The sequence below is a fragment of the Thunnus albacares genome, chromosome 5, assembly GCF_914725855.1.
Source record: "Thunnus albacares chromosome 5, fThuAlb1.1, whole genome shotgun sequence".
NCBI lineage: Eukaryota > Metazoa > Chordata > Actinopteri > Scombriformes > Scombridae > Thunnus > Thunnus albacares.
In genome coordinates, this window is record NC_058110.1 from 12,190,469 (window position 1) to 12,208,861 (window position 18,393).

The 18,393-nt window shown below is 39.1% G+C and overlaps 1 protein-coding gene across 2 annotated transcripts in view; it reads left to right on the plus strand.

Moving 5' to 3' along the window:
* mgll (monoglyceride lipase) overlaps positions 1 to 16,568 on the plus strand; it is a 40,145-nt gene extending 23,577 nt beyond the window's left edge. For both annotated transcript variants that reach the window (XM_044352252.1, XM_044352250.1), the window contains 4 exons: positions 5,027 to 5,137; positions 5,741 to 5,830; positions 7,805 to 8,020; positions 9,209 to 16,568. In XM_044352252.1, coding sequence (XP_044208187.1) covers positions 5,027 to 5,137; positions 5,741 to 5,830; positions 7,805 to 8,020; positions 9,209 to 9,340 — 549 coding nt within the window. In that variant the 3' untranslated portion in view covers positions 9,341 to 16,568. The remainder of the gene's footprint in view (positions 1 to 5,026; positions 5,138 to 5,740; positions 5,831 to 7,804; positions 8,021 to 9,208) is intronic.
* Positions 16,569 to 18,393: the final 1,825 nt, after the last annotated feature.

Here is an 18,393-nt window from a genome sequence, read left to right on the forward strand (position 1 = left end):
ACAAAAACGTGAAACAAGAGATTCTTTTAACCGGCTGCAGTCAGCATCACCTGCGTAAGACAAACACACATCAGGCCGAACACAAATATGCAGTTTTTAGTCTTTTAGTTCACAGTGCGAAGACTTGTTTCAAGCAGAGAACACAGAGGAGAAATGCAAATTCATTACTGAGCTGTTTTTCCATGTGAAGCGTTGAGTCTTGTTATCTCGCAGCACAGCAGTGATTCAGTGGGCATGTGGGATTCAACAGAAAAAAAAGGGTTGTACAGCGGACACATGAGGAGCTTTGTGGAAAAATGAGATATACATTGTTTGAAAAAATATATATACATATACGTGTTTGTTAAAGTCACCCTCCACTACAAAAAAATGTGTTTTTCTCCCTGTTTCATCAGTTGGATGTTTGAGTTTCACTCTGCAGAATGAATTATCTTCAATATTTGCATTTTCATAAATTCTGGATTTTTAATGAGAGAGAAGGAGTCGATGTAGCGTTGAGAAATTCTGACTACATGGAGGTAATTTAACTGTTAACTGCAGAGTATTTTTTATAAGGAAAAATACTTTTAAGGAAAAGTTGGCAGCTAAAGTACATGAGAGTGAGTAGACACTTTTACAGAGTGAATCCTCAGTGTTTCACTTCAAGGTAACTTTTATTAGCACTTTCTATTATGGCATACTTTATAAAGTTGTAACTTATGGCTTTAATATTATAAAGAAGTAATAATTTAATGCTTTATAGCTCAGTAATAAGCCATTAATAAGAATAACTTTATTAATGCCTGGTATATATCCTCTTTCAGCATTACACTAGCTTTGTCTTCATAGGCAGCTTTTTTTGTTTATCCATGCAGAGCATCTTAAGAACTGATCACTCCCTACAGGATCGACGGTCGAATAAAAAAACCAAGCCTCTGCCTCCAGAAAACAAACTTCCTCATAAAACATGTTAAAGTAACCGAAACTGAACTACTTCTAATCTACTGAGATCTCACATTTATATTTTCAGACCTAATGACCCTGAGAAACCCATTAGAGTTAACAAATGGCTGTGTCATCATATGTAACTGCAGAACTGATGGCGTATTAGAAAGTGAGAAAACCTTGGGTGCTTATTAATAGATACTTCACATTGTTTAATGGTTTGTGAAAAGACGCTGCATATGAGGCTGTTTGCCATCACATGTGTCTCTTTTTATGATTAAAAGCTTTTTCCTATCTTCAGCCGCTGGCTTTTACTAACCAAATATTATTTCATACTGAGAGTGTTGAGCTTTTTGGCTGTGTGTTTTACATCAACAGCTTCTCCTCGTACATGAGCTCATATTCAGTGCCGTCAGCTGGGCGTTTCTATGCTTTAAACAACACTCCATTTAATTCATGAGTCTGTTTTTGCAAACCTTTTATGGCCCATGATTCACTGTGTAGCAACGTTGTGTATTTATATAAAGCACGTGAGCTTGAAGTAATCCAAGACGCAAATAGTTTTGTGTAAATTAAACTGAATGCCTGTTTAGACATCAGAGTCTGTAAATATTAGGGCAGAGCTGGACGGAGTCACAGTGGCACTTCCTTCCCTTCCTCAATTTCCCTCATCTTTTTCTCATCCTCTCTTCCCTCTTTTCTCCCCAGTCTTTCCTGTCCATCTCTCATCAGATCTATCATCTGCTTTCATTTCCTGTCTTCTCTTTTCCTTCAACCATTTATGTTTTCTTTCTTCCATTTGTTTCGCTTTAATTTCTTTTTTTTCTCATTTTCTTCCTTTCTTCTCATTTCATCCTAGTTAATTTGTGCCTTTCCTGTCTTTTCTTTTTCATCACATATCTTTTCCTGTCCTCGCATTTCCTTCCCAACAAATAAATCCCAGACATGGAGTTTGAGTTGTGTTGCTGTGTTTCCACAGGCTTCATTTCCCAGTGTTGTGACTCCTCATCCTGTTTCTATAAGCCTGTTCCTCTGCTCCTCCGTTTATATAAATCTCTTTTTAACGGGGCCAGGATGACGCAAAAACTACAAGACAATGGAAACCACCTGTGGATTCTACAGTATGTGCAGAGACGCTGCTCCAAGGATAACATCCTGAGGAGACTGTACATGGTGCAGTTAACAATGTCATAAAGAAAGACGTCCTGCTCCTCATACATCACCTGCACCACTGCTAATTGTCAGTTTGACCACATTTAGCTAAAAGAAAGCTATTGATTTTCTCACACTCGATGAATTAGCATGTTTTAGCCATGTTAAGATTCCTATTGATAATTTAAAACAAAGAGATTTCAAATACATAATGTAAGTGGAGGGGTCCTCTCTGTCTAGTGCTAATTAGCAAATGTTAGCAAAACATGCTAAGCAAAGATGGTGAACCTGCTAAACATTAGCATAGTCACTGTGATTTTAGCATGCTGAAGTCAACTCAAAGCACCACTGGGCCTCACAGAGCCACTAGGATGGCTTTTCACTCTTAGTTTTCATCATTTTCTACTTAATATAAGTGAAAAAAATATATAAAAGGTCTAATTTTGAAAGCACTGCAGGCTAATGTGTAGAATTAAGGTGGCCAGTGAAGAATTTCACAAAATACCTAAAACATGGTTGAATGTGAAATAATTCAAACTGACAGTATCAGATACATCACGCTGACTATCTCACAGTTTTCTCTGTGTCTTGTCTGGTTATGCAGTAATTAAGGAGTTGGAACAGTTTTTCAGTGTTTATATCAGATCACGGCAACCTTGACAAATGCTCTCATCTCTGGCTTCTTCCTGCTCTTACTCCTTCCTCCTCAGTATTTCTGGCCGAAACTCATTTGTCCTAGTTCCTTAATGCCAGAGTTTTATGTAATGATTTATCACTGTTCAGAGCCTTCGGTCTATTTATTTAGCTTTTCAACCCTCCATCCCCCTCTCTTTCCATTACTCATTCAGTTTCTTCTTATGCTAAACCACGTTTCATTCTTCATTCTAACCCCTACAGCTTCCCCACCCACCTCTGTAACTATGCATACTTTTATTTTTTTTATACTTTACTAAATTGTTTGATCTTGCTTACTACTCTGGGGAAATTTTAATCAAAATCAATGAAATTCAGGATTACTTGTTAATTAAAGGTTTTCTTGCTACAACCTGACAAGGATTATTTGTCTCATCTCCAGAGCATTTCCAGAAGGCCTCACTCAAATTTTAACTGGAGTAGTTTTGCTACCAGTCTGTTGAACAGCACCTCCTTCATTAAGTCTGTGTATAATCTGTTTAGTCCATGTAATGTCTGTGTTTTAGCTGTTTAGTCCATATAATTGTATTTGCTATTTAGACCATGTAATGTCAGTATGATGGCTGTACTGTATAGTCCATATTATGCCAGTATGTTAGTTCCTCGGGCAGTTTTTGACAGTTCAAGTTCACCCACTTTCAGCGGACTGACAGCACACAATACCAGTATTCATCCTCTCAGCCCAAGTTCAGAGAGAGAAAGTGTAAGGAGGCCACTAATCAGCTTCTTAAATAGCCTCTCTGTCCCAGTCCTCCCTCTCTCTCTCTGAGACTCTCTCTCTCTCTTTTCTCCCCTATTCACACTTTTCTCTCTCTATCAGTGGAGTCCACTAGACAAAATGTGTGTGTGTGTGTGTAAGAGCGTGACCTAGAATGGGCTTTTGCACAAAATTACATCCAGTCATCTTGTTATATTTAACCAGAATCAAATACATATGACTGATTAGCATGTTTGGGCAGCTTACATCAGCCACAAGAATTTCCACTATTTTATCGTGTGTGTGTGTGTGTCAGATATTTCAGTGTAAGCTTGTCTTTGAGTTATGTGTTGGAATGTGCCTGAAAAGAAACAAGAGATCGAGCTAGCTAGCCTCTTATTTGAACCCTGTGTATGTGTTTGTGTGGCCATATGCATGCAAGCAGCAGTGTGTGAGTGCATGCTTGTGTCTTTAGAAAGTGAGATTTTCTGGTGGGAAATGTTTTGTCTTTCTCTACTTACAGCCTCTTTTCATGAAGTGAGCCTGTCATTTGCCACAGCCTGATGAATATTCACACAAGTAACAAAGAACACTCACATAAACAAAGTTGAAGCCAATTAGTCTCCAGAAAGAGAGAGAGAGAGACAGATTCACCCATGCAGAATCGCTGTGTGTTTGTGTGTGTGTGTGCACCTGCACAGACACTAGCACTTGTTGCATACGGGCAGAGAGAGAAACCACACCAAAGTCGACCATGACAAATTGATTTGAGCCTTGGCTGTCACAGAGCTGCTAATGATCATGGCCCTACATCAGCGGATTTAAATCACAATCCCGAATGTCAGCATGGGTGCCAAGGTGTGGCCTTGCGCTGCTGTTCGCTGCAGCTACAGAGTGCACGTTGTGTCCTGAGGGCCGTGGGTTCACGTTCACATTTTTCTCCCGTTCTGTGTAGGGCAGCAGCAACAAAAGAGCAGGGTGGAAATTCACGCCCGTCTAAACAAAAGACAGATTGTTTTATGGTCGTCTTGACCTCTGAGTAGTTTTCCCACTCCTCCTTGCATCAGAACCTCTCACCTACTTTGCTAAGACACTCCCTGTCTTCTGTTACAGGCAGAAGAAGTAGCTCATATCATCTTTGCCTAATTCAATCAGGTCCTTTCTTCCATTTTTAACTATTCAAGTTTCTCAGATTTGCTTTGTTTGTCTTATTTTATATCTTTTCTTCTCACCTCTCTATGATCATTCTGGGTCATTGGAACATTTTATTGGATTCTGGTTCTGTATATATTAAATGAGTTACAATGCTATTAAATAGGAATTACTGTTTTCTTTATTACGCTGCTGTGGAAAGTTTATTTGAAATGTTTGCACGAACATTATGCAACATGAAGAGTTGTGTGATTTCAGTCTTAAATTCTTCATACTGTACCATACTGTATGATCAATAGCTTTAAAACTAGAAGCATGCACAGTTTCTTTCATTTGACGAAATACCTCTTCAACTGAACTTTCCAGTTCATTCACAAAATGTATTTCCTGTGCTTTTTCCCCATTCAGGGCGGTGCTATCTCCATTCTTACAGCCTGTGAGAGACCCAGCGATTTTGCTGGAGTGGCGCTGATAGCTCCGATGGTCCAGATGAACCCAGACTCCGCCACACCATTCAAGGTACCACATAATCGCTTATCCACTCACTCTCTACGCTGCTCTCCTTTCCGTTCTTTTTCTCTCCTTTCTAATTAAATACCAGTTTTCAGTTAAGTACTCAATTAACCCAGGAGCCAGTCGTCTTACTCCACACAGGCCTGATGTGGATGATGAAAATAAATCTGGCACATTTTATTTTGTGCCTTTAAGGGCAACAATAAGTGTACATAAGTAACACCTGAGTAGCATTAGCTGTCACTTATTGAATCACTGGTACAAATATGTCCACTGGCAAAAGTGGTGTCACAATCTGCATGAGGAGACTTTTTCAATTTTTCATTTTTAAATCCTGCACAGACACATACACACAGCAGAAACACACTGAATGCAACAAGTGAATGCACACTCAAAAATGCACATCTCCCGTCGGTATTAATAGACACTACATGGCTGCATTTCTTTCTAACACCAGTCAGATGGTGAGAAAAAAAATGGAGAGAGACAGAAACAGGGTACCTCAGGTCATCAAACACGCTCCTGCAGTCTGTCCGCTCTCCACATTCTTCAGGGAGGTGTTGATGCGTTAAAATGAAATGCTTTGTTTTGTTTTTTCCTCGTCTGCAGGTTTTTCTGGCGAAGGTTCTGAACCACATGCTGCCCAGCCTCACTCTGGGCTCCATCGAGTCCAAATGGGTCTCACGGGACAAGAAGCAGGTGAGAAACAAATGTTGATGGGTGCATGTTTGGGTGGGGGAGCTGTATTGTTGTACCTATGGGCGTCGCGGAAAATAGAATTTACGAGGTCTCAAGGGGGACGTTTGCGTGTGAGTTTTATGTGTATGTGTCTGAACTCATGCAATGTTTTCGACAAGGCCAGGATGAAAGACCACCCTACAACAGAAGGTTGTGTTGTGTTATTGTAATTGTAAAACCAGGCACACGTACTGCGACCCCTACAGTATAGAACAAAGGGATCAAAAGGTCTCAACCGACAAAATCGTGTAGTTTTGTGTGTATTTGGTTGCATGCACCAGCATTTCCAGCATAACCCCACGATGAACCATGAAAGAGACAAAACAAAACATGCAGGCACGTCTTCACACCTCTATTTGCACGTAATTGCCTCGTTGGACGTGTTCCGTGGTTTTTGAACAAATTGTTGTGGTTGTGTGTGTGCATACTTCATGCCCGTATGGACGCACCAAAGCTGCCCGTTCAGAAACAGTCTAAAACAATAGACGTCTGTATAGATGTGTTCCCACATCCTGCTACTTCTGCTCCCTGTAGTCTGTTGGAGGAAGTAGTGTCATCACGTCTCACAATACATAGACACATCAGATTCAACATAGACCTACATGAAAGAAAAAAAAAACACTTTTATGATTTTGTTTTTAATGTTTGTCACAATAGTTAACAGCAGAGAAAGATGACATGTGACAAAGGTTCCTGTCAGGATTTGATCAAAATAAAGCACAATTTATACTTTAAGCAAAGTTAACTGGAATCTTGGCGTAGATACCTACAGCGTACGTTTTGATTTATAGTTCAGTATCTGATTTTTCACGTTAGTAGCACCACTGAAACACTAGACAGATGTATCATAAGTGATCAGGCTGTATTGTGTTTTAATTATATTCCTCATAGTAACTATGTTTACAGTCTTTCACTCACTGACAGCGAGAATGTCTGTGTGTCTCATATGGGACCGTTCTTTGTGCAGTTGCCGTAACGCATTTGCTGTCACAGAAAGCAGAGATCGTGGTGAGCAGGGAGTTTAATAACCGAGCCTTTATTCAACTGTCTTCATGTTGTGTTGACTTTCAACAAATTTCACCGTCATCAGAAAGTTGTAGGAGAAAACACAAGCTGATCAGTACAGCAAAACACTGAAAAAGTGGAATTAGAGACATTAAGAATAAATAAGATACATATGTGTAATTCTGTTATAAGTTATTTATTCCAAAGACCTGTTTTATAATATGTTATCTCTGTTTGAAAGGAAATCCTTCACCTGTAAGAGTGTTTCTGGGTGTCACAGACTCCTGCGTGCTGCTGTACAGGTCGTGTTGTTTCACAGCTCAGCTTACAGTCATTCATTATTCAAAGCAGCAACGCATGTGGCCTGAGAGAAGCCGCTTTTGCTGGAGTGGGCCATCAGCTGTGTTTACATACAAGCTGAGCGGAGGGTGCATGACTGAAAGCATGTATGGAACTTAGAAGTAGTCATGTTTAATGTCAAAGAAACAGGGTGTGTCCTCTGCTATTCAGCTCTGATTTAAACTAATGTAAACTCTCTTTTTCCTTTCATCTGGTCTTCCTGCCTGCTTCAGTGTCACCTCTCCTCTGTCTTTCTATTTGTCTCTTTCCCTCTTACTCTTTCTTACAGTATTTTTTCTTCCATAAAGGCCTTCCACCTATTTATTATTCATCCTTATTCCCACTTTCCAGCTCTCATGGTTTTCCCAGGAGTCTTCTCATGTCCGTGGCCTTCTTTCCTCCCCCTGGAACCACTTAACACAAAAATAGCCCACTACCACTTTCTAAATGTCCACCAAAATAGTAAAAATAGGAGTGAAAATGACACAGAAATAGAGAAGCAGCAGGAAAAACATAAGCGCTTACATCAGAATTAGTCCAGCATCAAAGGGCGATATGTGATGACTCTTTTGTCTCTCTGTCTCCTGCCAGGTGGAGGCATATGACGCTGATGAGCTGAACTTCCATGGCGGGATACGGGTGTCGTTCGGCATGCAGCTGATGGGGGCAGCAGATCGCATTGAGAGGGAGATCCAATCCATCAGCTGGCCCTTCCTGCTCCTGCACGGCGACGCTGACAAGCTCTGCGATATCAGAGGCTCCAAGTTGCTGTACGAGAACGCTCAGAGCTCAGACAAGAGAATCAAGGTGAGGACAGTTCATTGACTGTAAAGTTTATGTGAATAGTTATGGTGATTTTTTTTTTTAAATCCCATCTTTTTTCTTTATATTGAAAGTGATTGTTTTAATCAGTAGTAGTGAGTGATCCAAGTGATTCACTGATGACTCACCAGAAAATTTTTATTCCTTTCGTGTCATTGATTTTTTTCAATTTGATTAAACAGACTATGAACTGCTTAATTTTGCTCACACTGCTCCTTTTTTACTCTAATACATACAATACCACAACATTAGGGAATAATTATACTTGAATTGGCTGCAGGGCAGGTTACTACAGTTGCAGGTAAAAAAAAGTTGATACTTTTGTCACTGAGTAGTACAGAAACTGCAGCTTTAAGCAGCATAAAGTCTCAGATGCCACAAGTACAAGTAATTCTAGCCTGATGCATTCATAGACAGACAGACTGGAGGCTGTTTGACCTCAATAAATCCTTCCTCATCTGTAGAAGGATGTGTGTCTGTAAAGAAGGAAGTTCACACACTCTGTTATCACATGGTTTATCATATGGGATGGAAACGAGAATGAAAAAGAGAAAAAAAGTAAAATGGGTGGTGAGAGTTACATAGAGTTCCTCCTTCTTATCAGATGTGTGAGATTATGGAAGTTCTGCTTTTTTTTTCTGTGCCATCATGAGATACTTTCAGGGGTTTTCCAAATCAGGGCAAACAATGTTTTATTTCAGATCACTGACATTGATCAACCAAAGTGTTCCCCAAGGGTTTATTTTAGGTCCTCTTTTATTTTCCATTTACATGCTGCCACTGGGCCACATTTATCAAAAACACAGTATTGATTTTCATGTGTATGCTATTGATATACAACTGCATGTTCCCTTTAAACCTGGTGAGACTGCAAACATAGCCCGACTCAGCTGTCTTTCTGACATCAAGAGCTGGATGGCACAGAACTTTCTGCAGCTAAATGAAAGCACTTTGTAACTCTGTTTGGAAAAGTGCTACATAAATAAAGTCATTATTATTTTCTCTTCAATATTTCCCTGTACGTTTAGCTAAGGAGACTCACATTTCATTTGGTTTCATGTAGATTTCAACAAACATTTTTAGAGCTCAGATAAACCTGTTTTAACAACTTCCTCGTTGTGTGCATTCCACCTCTCTGACTCTCTCTCTCGTTGCTCTTAAATTTCTTTCCAGGTCTATGAGGGAGGCTACCACGCCCTTCACCACGACCTCCCAGAGGTGGCTGAGTCTGTGCTGAAGGAGGTGACCAGCTGGATCACAGAGCGAATCCCTGCCACGACATCACCACAACCACAAGGCTCCTAGACACGTAACTCGTGCCACCCGTTCAGCGTTCCAAGGCGACTGCCAACCTTCACCCAAGAGGCCTGCTCAATTTCTAGTAGTCTTTCAGGCATAACTACATCACTCTCCAGTCTGGGAAATACATTTGGGCGTATAGACTGATGTTTTTTCTCAGTATAAAAAGTGACTTCATCCACTGGGCATATGCTGTACAAAAACCTCCCCTCTCTGCTTAGAATTGATAGATATACCCACTTCCACTGTGCAAACTACACTGGTTTTTAATTGGATGATGGGGTCAGAAACATTACTTACTGTAGATCAGTTTCCCTGTAAAATTTATGGTCAGGGATGTGACTATTGTATTTTGGCCAGTGGGCTTATTTGGCTATCATTTCATCCTCTCCATTAGACCTCACTAAAAATGCAACTCAAGTAAAGTAAAGCTACAGTACGCTGGGGTTCAAAGTGCAATAATGAAGTTTCCATCTCTTCGCTTTTAAGTAGTAATGACTAAAGTAACATAAAACATTATTGATCTGTGCAGGGACATTTCCTTTTTGCTCATCCACCACTGACAGACTGGTCATAGGTCAGGATCAGCTAGAGGACATCACCTCTGGAGCTGCTGTGGGTGAATATTTGATAGCTAGCTACTCAGTGTCACTAAACGTGTAATAGACAATATCAGCATCTCAGATTTGGGGGCTCAAGAGAAACTGTCATCACCCCAAAGTCTCTTCATAGTTTTTTCCTCTGTATGATCTAAACTAATCTCCCATCTCCTCTGCCTCCTCTGCCTTGATTGCACTGTTTTACAAATAACCTAAAATACCCCCTTTTGACACAGGCAGCTTTCATAGTCACCCGAAAACTTATACTGTAAGCACATGTGACTCTGTTTATATATAACAGATCCCCTTCCCTTGACATTCTCCATATTTTTCTTTAGCCTGAAGACAGATGCTTGGCAGTGATACACTGCATATGAAGATTGGTCTAATCCATCTAAATCCAGCCTGAGGGCTAGTTTCAAATCTTGTGTATTTTTCCCACCCATCAAGTGATTTTCTTTTTATAACCAAAGAGGGCCTCCATACACCATACCGTACATTCCATATAAAGTCCTCTGCTCTGTCAGGGAGTGTAGTTAAGAGCGTAGGGAAATGAAGAGCAGGAAAATTAAGCGAGTAAAGCTGTTCCATCTCTCTCTGCAGGTGGGGATTAGACAGAGAGGGCAAAGGTCAAGAGGTCAAAAGGTCTCTCATCTGTATAGCTTTTGACCTGTAAAGTCACAGTTGAATTCACTGTTAGGGTCATTCTCTGGGGCCATATTTTCTTCGTTAAACTCAGACTGCAGACTAGGGCCCAGCTGGAAAACGAGCGAGACATCGCTCTCTTACTGTGGACAAAAGAGTAGATCTGCCATTCTGTAGACACTTTTATTCAAAGCACCGTGATGTAATTGGCTGAATATATTTCTAGCATGGGTGACCACAGCGGGAATCCAACCCCTGTCTCACAACAATGCCATCATTTTTGGGGGGAAAACAGGATGTGCAGTAGAATAGATTCCAGACACGGAGAGATAGAGTCACAGAAAGTGGCATTTGTGAGAATTTAACTTTTGGCATCAAAAACACAGAAAATGTTAGTATGAGTCTGTCCATTCTGCAGCAGCTCACAGTGCTTGAACTTAAGCCTGGCTTCAAATGGGTTTTCAATGAAACTATAGCAATAAATATCATGGTAACCTATATTTTTGGTAGCCATTAATTATAAGCTCACTGAGCTTATCATTATATAGTGTCACGTAGACTGTAATGAGCAGGTACTTGTACACGTGCTAAGCCCAAGCGTGACAAAGTACAGGTTCACTGGCACGAGTCAAGAGTTTTAAAGTTACATGTGTTCGTCCACCTCTTACATCAAACGTGGAAAGGGATCAAACATCTTGATGTATGTGGCAATTCATCCACAACATCAGACATACAAACAGACTCTACTGTGTCACCCTGGCTTTTTTCTTTACCACCCAGAGTTCAAAGGGACTCATGCAGAGGGTGCAGGGGAGGCACAGTGCGGTATCCACGGTGACCATTACTCACGTGTAACCACGGCAGCAGGCTGGCGGCGAGGTAGATTTTTTTTTTTTTTTTTACTCCATCATACATGTGTAGTAACCAGGGTGATCACTACAAGGCAGACAGAATGAGATTATTTCTGGCTTCGTGCCTATTCCATCTTTCCTTCTGACTTTCTCTTACTTCACTCTTCCCCTCTCTCACTCTGTCTCACCCCGTGTCACCCTGTTTCACCCGCTCTGGGCTTTTTTTTTTTTTTTTTTTTTTTTTAGTTGCTGTGGTGACCAGTACTCTTTGTTCTGTCCATCACAGAGCCCCTTGTTCTACTACAGATTCAAACATCATGTACTGACAGCCATCCACACTGTCCCTAGTGGCCAGTTGTTAGAACAGCATCAGGTGACATTATATCAGATTCAGAGATGAGGTATGTTATTTTACAGCTGGCTTTTTTTTCAGCTTCAGCTCCCACTCATTTAACAGGGGACACATCACTTAACCTGTCATTAATTCTGCTCCGTTTAAAGCTGTATCTTACCACACTAAATGGCCTCAGGAAAGACCTAAAATGCTTGACTTGCTGTCATTACTGGGAATCACTGGTGGTCTGCAGACACTATGTTTTACTATTATTTTTATCATCTTACCTTGGTAATGACTTAAAACTGCTGAATTGCACTGGAAAATGAGAGATTAATACATTGAGATCAGCAGGAGATTATATAGCACATGTCCCACAATGACACAATTCAAAGTGCTTTGCATAATGCATAACATGCATCAAATAATATATTATAAGACATTAAAACAACAACTGAAACACATTTTTAAAAATTACAGAAATACATAGAAAGGAGATCAGGGTGTAAATGCATCTTCTGTATTTTCTCAGGCATTAGATGATGTCAGACCAAATATCAGGTTACATTGCCAGGCGTGCAGACATGGATTGAAGTGTAGATATAATGTATTCATCCAGTCCCAGTGGGAATCCAGACCCTTAACCTCAACCAGAACCCCAGGGGTTTATATGACAAGCACTTCTAACACAATCTTCTCCTGATTGGGCTGCAGCAGGCACAGCACTCACAAAAAAGGCTTTGCAGTCCCAGTATTCAAACTTGTAATAGCACCCCTGCTGCACGGCATCAGTACAATAGATTCAGCCACGCAGGATGTAACAGCACATTTCAAAAGCTCTACCTGTCAGACTACATGAGCGCATATTACTGCTATCATTAGCTATGGGGGCGGAGAGAGATGGAGATGGAGTGAGAGGAGAAGAGAGAGAAAGAGAGGAGTGAAGCTGTCAGTAACCATGGCAGCATCTTTTTTTCTTTTTTTTTTCTCAGCGAAATCACCCAGTGAAAAATGTGTATTCATTAATGGTGTAGGATGCTGCCGCGCTTTCAGGGCTCGTTGTCCATTTGCTGCTTTGAGGATTCCCTTTTGTGTGAGCGTCGAGATAAGAGAGCGAACAATTAGCGTCTTCAGTTTACAGCGAATAATAAGAGCTGCACACACTCACCGAATTCAAATCAGGCCGGTCTGCTGTTTATATGGATAGCTGTTTCAATTTCAGCAAGGAATGGTTTCTTGGAGATTTTAAGCCCAAAAATGTACTTTTCTTCTCATGAGTGTGCACTTTTTCCCCCATCTAATCCCTTGTCTTGATTAAAAAGTGGTGGGCGAAGGTCTTTTACTGAAATTATTACAATATGTGCTGACAGTGTGTAGGAGTCCGTCACTTTTTATTACTAGATATTATTCCTACACACCTGGCTTAAAGGTGTGTAATGCCTGACACAGTCCTCACATCTTGTAAGCTTCCCTTTCCATTCCAATATGCTTATATACAAGCATGAATCGTATGCACGTTTGCCATGCTGATAGATAGCTATGTACAGATGAAGCGCTCTGTTAATATGTAATAATCCACTTGACTGTTAATATCCTCCTTATTTAGGACAGATGTTCTATATTAAGTGAAGGAGAGAAAATAACGAGGGCAGGAAACCACTAAATCTAATTAGGCCTCGACTTCTCTAACAAAGAGAAATTCAATTGGCCAGCCGGTTTATAAATGGGGCCATTGTTTTTGTTTTTGTTTTTTAATATATATATATATATATATATCGACTTTATGACTGTTTCTAAGAAAAGAGCTGTTATATATGATGGAGGACTTGGGGGCACAGGCCAGTCTTTCTGTAGTTTTATGAGATTAAAGTGCACTGAAAAGGTTCAGTGCAGTTTGCATGAATGGAGTCAGAGCTCAAGTGACTAGCAAGAATTGAAGAAGACTTTTCCAAAATAGTGTAAATAGATGGAAAAATACATCACACTTGAAGTTCATCATCAGATCAGTAAAATACAGATGATCCAGGTTGTTAAAGTGTAATCATTGCCACTACTTAGAAACTTAGTCTGTGAAAAAATGTAATTTCAGGCATTTTAAAGTGCATTTTCAAATGGTTGAAATGCATTGCAATATGCAAAATATTATAATAAATGCAAAATATTGCATTTTGGAAAAGTCTAATTCAGTTATTGCCGGTTTTATCAACAATGTTGATTGATCTGATTCATTTCTAGTGATTGATTGCTAAACAAAATTGTAATACACTGTATGAGCATAGCATTGCTAACAACACTTGACAGAAATACAACAATCAAAACAAATCTTTTATTTATCTTGTCTAGAGTATTTATAGGAATTAATTATATATACAGGCTACTACAGTATATATTGATTACACATCATGACGAGGCAATTTTATACCATTAACCAGTCACACATGTAATTTTTACTGTTACAGCTACATGAAGCTTCATAACACTTTTTCTGGTTCAAGGTTGTATGTATGTACAGTCAGCCATCCCAGAAATGTATGACAATGTTTCTGATATGATTTTTCATAGAGAGTATTTTACTACTGTGTGTTTAAGTCAGCATTGTTGTGTTGCAAAAAAAACTCAAGTCTCGTTGCAGTTTGTCACAGAACTATGAATGTTTAAACCATGTGATGTTAAAAATGTTTTTGTTTTGTAACCAGATCCTAACAGCCAGCGTGTTGGGGAAAATCTTGCACTGCTTTCAAAAATATGCTTTTCAGGAAATTTCTTTCACTTCAATCTTGAAGTATCTCTACTTAAAAAAAACTTAAAATGGACCTGAGTGAGAGACTTAATGTGTCTCTCTCCATTCATAAAACCCTCAGTTACATCTCAGATCAAAGACAATTTGTTCTAAATTGCCAGTATCAGGTTTTCGCCGAACTGAGGCACATTTCTGAGAAAAAAAGGCATCAGATTCATCTTACTAAGAATTCCATAAGAGATTTTTATTGAATTTGTATTATATGTTTATTTTTGGATTCTGGTCTAGTGTTTGTTTGTGCCTTATTACTATGAGGAATGTCTATCTTCACTACATGTGAGTGTGTTTGTGCATGTAAGTGTGAGTCCACAAGTGTGTTTGTTTTGACATAGATGGACTGTGCAGAGCTTACTGTGGTTTTCTGGTTGTCTGTCATCACATCTGTTACGGCTCTTGGTTCAGTAATTGTGTCTCTGCTTGTCTTCCTCTTGTCTGTCTCTTTCTATTTATGTCTGACTGTCCAATAAGCAGATATGGGTCAACAACAGTTTCTGAATCTTTCAGTATAGGCTGAAATACAGCTCCTAAATACATTACCAGTCAAAAGTTTGGACACACTTTCTCATTGGAGTGAATGCCAAGCTCCTTTAAACACCTGTTTTGTTTTAGCCTGCCTAAAGACACCCATAGTAACTAGAAACACAATACTTTACATTAAAGACCAGGCTTTTAAATCGCCCTGCTTGGTTTGCTATAATTGCAGAATGACTGTATAACTTAGCCATTTGATCCCGTTGGGTTGGGAAAACAAGAAGTTCAGTCCATCATATAATAATACCAAGTATTAAAAATACAAAAAGACTGTTCTGTATTGAATGATTTCATTATTTTTCCTTGCTGTTATTTGTACATGTTGAGATATTGGGAGGCTTTTGTAAAGCTAACAATACATTTTAAATTTGAGAGAATGTAGAAATGTGATGTTGCTGTAAGATAACTCTTTTTGGACCACTCTACAAACTCAAAAAGCTGTTTTAAAGGTTAAAGGCATATTATGTAGGATTTTCTGAAAAAACAATGTATAGACACATACAAAAATAATTGCTCTCAATCATCACTTATTTAATTAAGTTTAGATTTGATTCAAGCAAACCAACTTAAATGTGCACAGTTGGGTTCTTTATCATGCATAGATTTGACTGGACTGGACCAAAACCGTCATGTTGTGTTTGCCAGTGACATTAGTTGAACTGCACAGTTATTCAGTTCTTTGGCACTGAAGGCAAAATATTTATCAACAAAGTCAATAAAGGTCAGCGTCATGATTGTCTGAGAAATTTTAAAATGTGTCACCCGAAGCTTTTCACTCATCTGCAGAGGAAAACTCAGCTATGTGATGTAAAACCAAGAGAAAGTCAGGAAGAAAAGCAATGCTAATCCCAGCAGACGTACAGTATAAATGTGACAGAGCAAAGAATGCTACAATTTTTATATTACGTTGTGTAAATATAAATCCAACTTGAACACAATCATGCATCAACATAAAGTATCAAATCACTGAAATGGGAGTTTATATGCAGCACATCGGGCCACATAGACTAAATATTGAGACATCACATTTTTGAGTCTTCCTTGTAAAGTAATGTGTTTTTTTTAACAGTTTACTAAAAATCAGATGACACTTTATTTGAATAGCCTGATGCTGATACTCAACTATCATGTGACAAAAGGTATACATTAACTAAGTGGCACTTTTGTTTGCTACATCTCTAAAGACAGTGTACCTTTAACCTTATATTGACCCAAATACAGATGTTACAGAACTGTTCACTCTAATTTCAAAGTCTGAGACTCTGTACACTACGATGATGCGTCGTAGCCACTTCACAGTAAGTTGAGTATCAGCATTAGACTAATTCCTTCAAGTGTGACAAAATGTTGTATATAAGATGTTTATAATATGTAATAATGCAGTTACTTCAGAATCACTGAAAGTCAAACTACTTGTTACTAGAATGTTCATAATGTCCATACTCTTGACAGAATAAACTATATGACTGTTTAACTGTACGGCCTGACTGGAATATTTTCACCACTTCTCTCCATAACAGGTTTAGTAAGTGTAAAGGAAATTTACTTCAGAGGGAACTGAGAGACAATTACATTCATGTGGTGGTACAAAAACATTTGAGAACAGGTTCTGTGCCACATCTGACTTGTTATCACATCACATTTAGACCAAAAAATATAATACAAATGATTCAAGCATTCATCTAGATGCATTGTTAACCAGCACATCTTTCATGGAGCTGCTATCACAAATACAACAGTGCATAAATACATAAATACACATAATACTGCTGGAGGATAACCCACCCAAAGATTCCTCTGCAGGTGAAAAAAAATACAATTTTCATTTGTTTTCCTGCACCATCATGTACAGCACAGTGAAGCTGAGTGGGTCAGTATGGGCTTTAGGCCTTGGTTGACCTGGTTGCTGTGGTGTTTCATAAGCAAAAAGTGAAGAACGATGCAAAAAAAAACATCACCTGAGGGGTTCAAATTGTTTCAGCAGTTGAGTTGGATTGTTACAGGGTTTAAAAAGCACATATCAGCCAGCAGGTGGCGGTATTCCATCACAAATTCATTGAAGACCGACAGGGTTATATGAATGTAAAGCCAGAACTGCATTTCCACATTAGTCCACATGCAGGCATGAATGAACCAAAGGTTTGGCTGAAGATTGAAAATACAGAGATTTCCCATTTCTTTTGACTAGGTTTTATTCTTTTTTGGGACTTTAATTTTTCAATCTCAGGGTTTGAATTGTCCCCAACTTCCTTGTCCAAACATTGGGGTCCTAATACAATACAATCTTACAAAGTTTTCTTATCACCAACCCATTTTGAGCCATACCAATAGTTTCCAAAATAGGGGAGAACAGGGTAACATGAGCCACTTTTTACATATGATGATTTTACTACAAAATGAAAGTGTATTTGTTTCAAATATATAATAGCATAGGGATGGGGTCAATAGTGCTACCATTATATACTGATATAAAAATTACACAAAATCAAACAAATTAATTATAAAATTAAAAATAATTTTGAACTTCATCAATTTAACAAAGGAAAAAACTTGTACTTTTAAGTAAAATCACATGTTTGTATCTTGTTGTTCAACATGTGACCTAGACACTTTCAGTAAAGATTAAACTGTGAGCTAAAGGAAAAACTGGTCCAGGTCTGAATGCTTGACCCCTACAGTGAGGGGGTCTGGGGGCTCTGTTATGCTGTGGGGGGCATTTTGCTGGCATGGTTTGGGTCCACTTGTCGCCTTAGAGGGAAGAGTCACTGCAAATCAATACAACATTGTTCTGAGTCATCACCTTTATTCTATGATGAAATATTTCCATCCTGATGGGAGTGGTCTCTTCTAGGATGACAATGCCCCAATTCACAGGGCACGAGGGGTCACTGAATGGTTTGATGAGTATGAAAATGATGTGACTCATATGGTATGGCCTTCACAGTCACCAGATCTCAACCCAATTGAACACCTATGGCAGATATTGGACTGAGGTGTTAAACAGCGCTCTCCACCACCATCATCAAAACACCAAATGAGGAAATATCTTTTTGAAGAATGGTGTTCATCCCTCCAGAAGAGACTGTAGAATCAATTCCAAGGTTTATTGAAGCTGCTCTGGTGGACCAACACCTTACTAAGACACTTTATGTTGGCTTTTCCTTTAATTTGTCACCTGTCTGTATGTACAGCATGTTTGTTTGTGGCTTAAATTCAACATTAGTCAACAATTAGGTATTTATTCATCAACATTGTAATACTTGTAACAGTGATCCAACATTAACATGAACAGGGTCTCT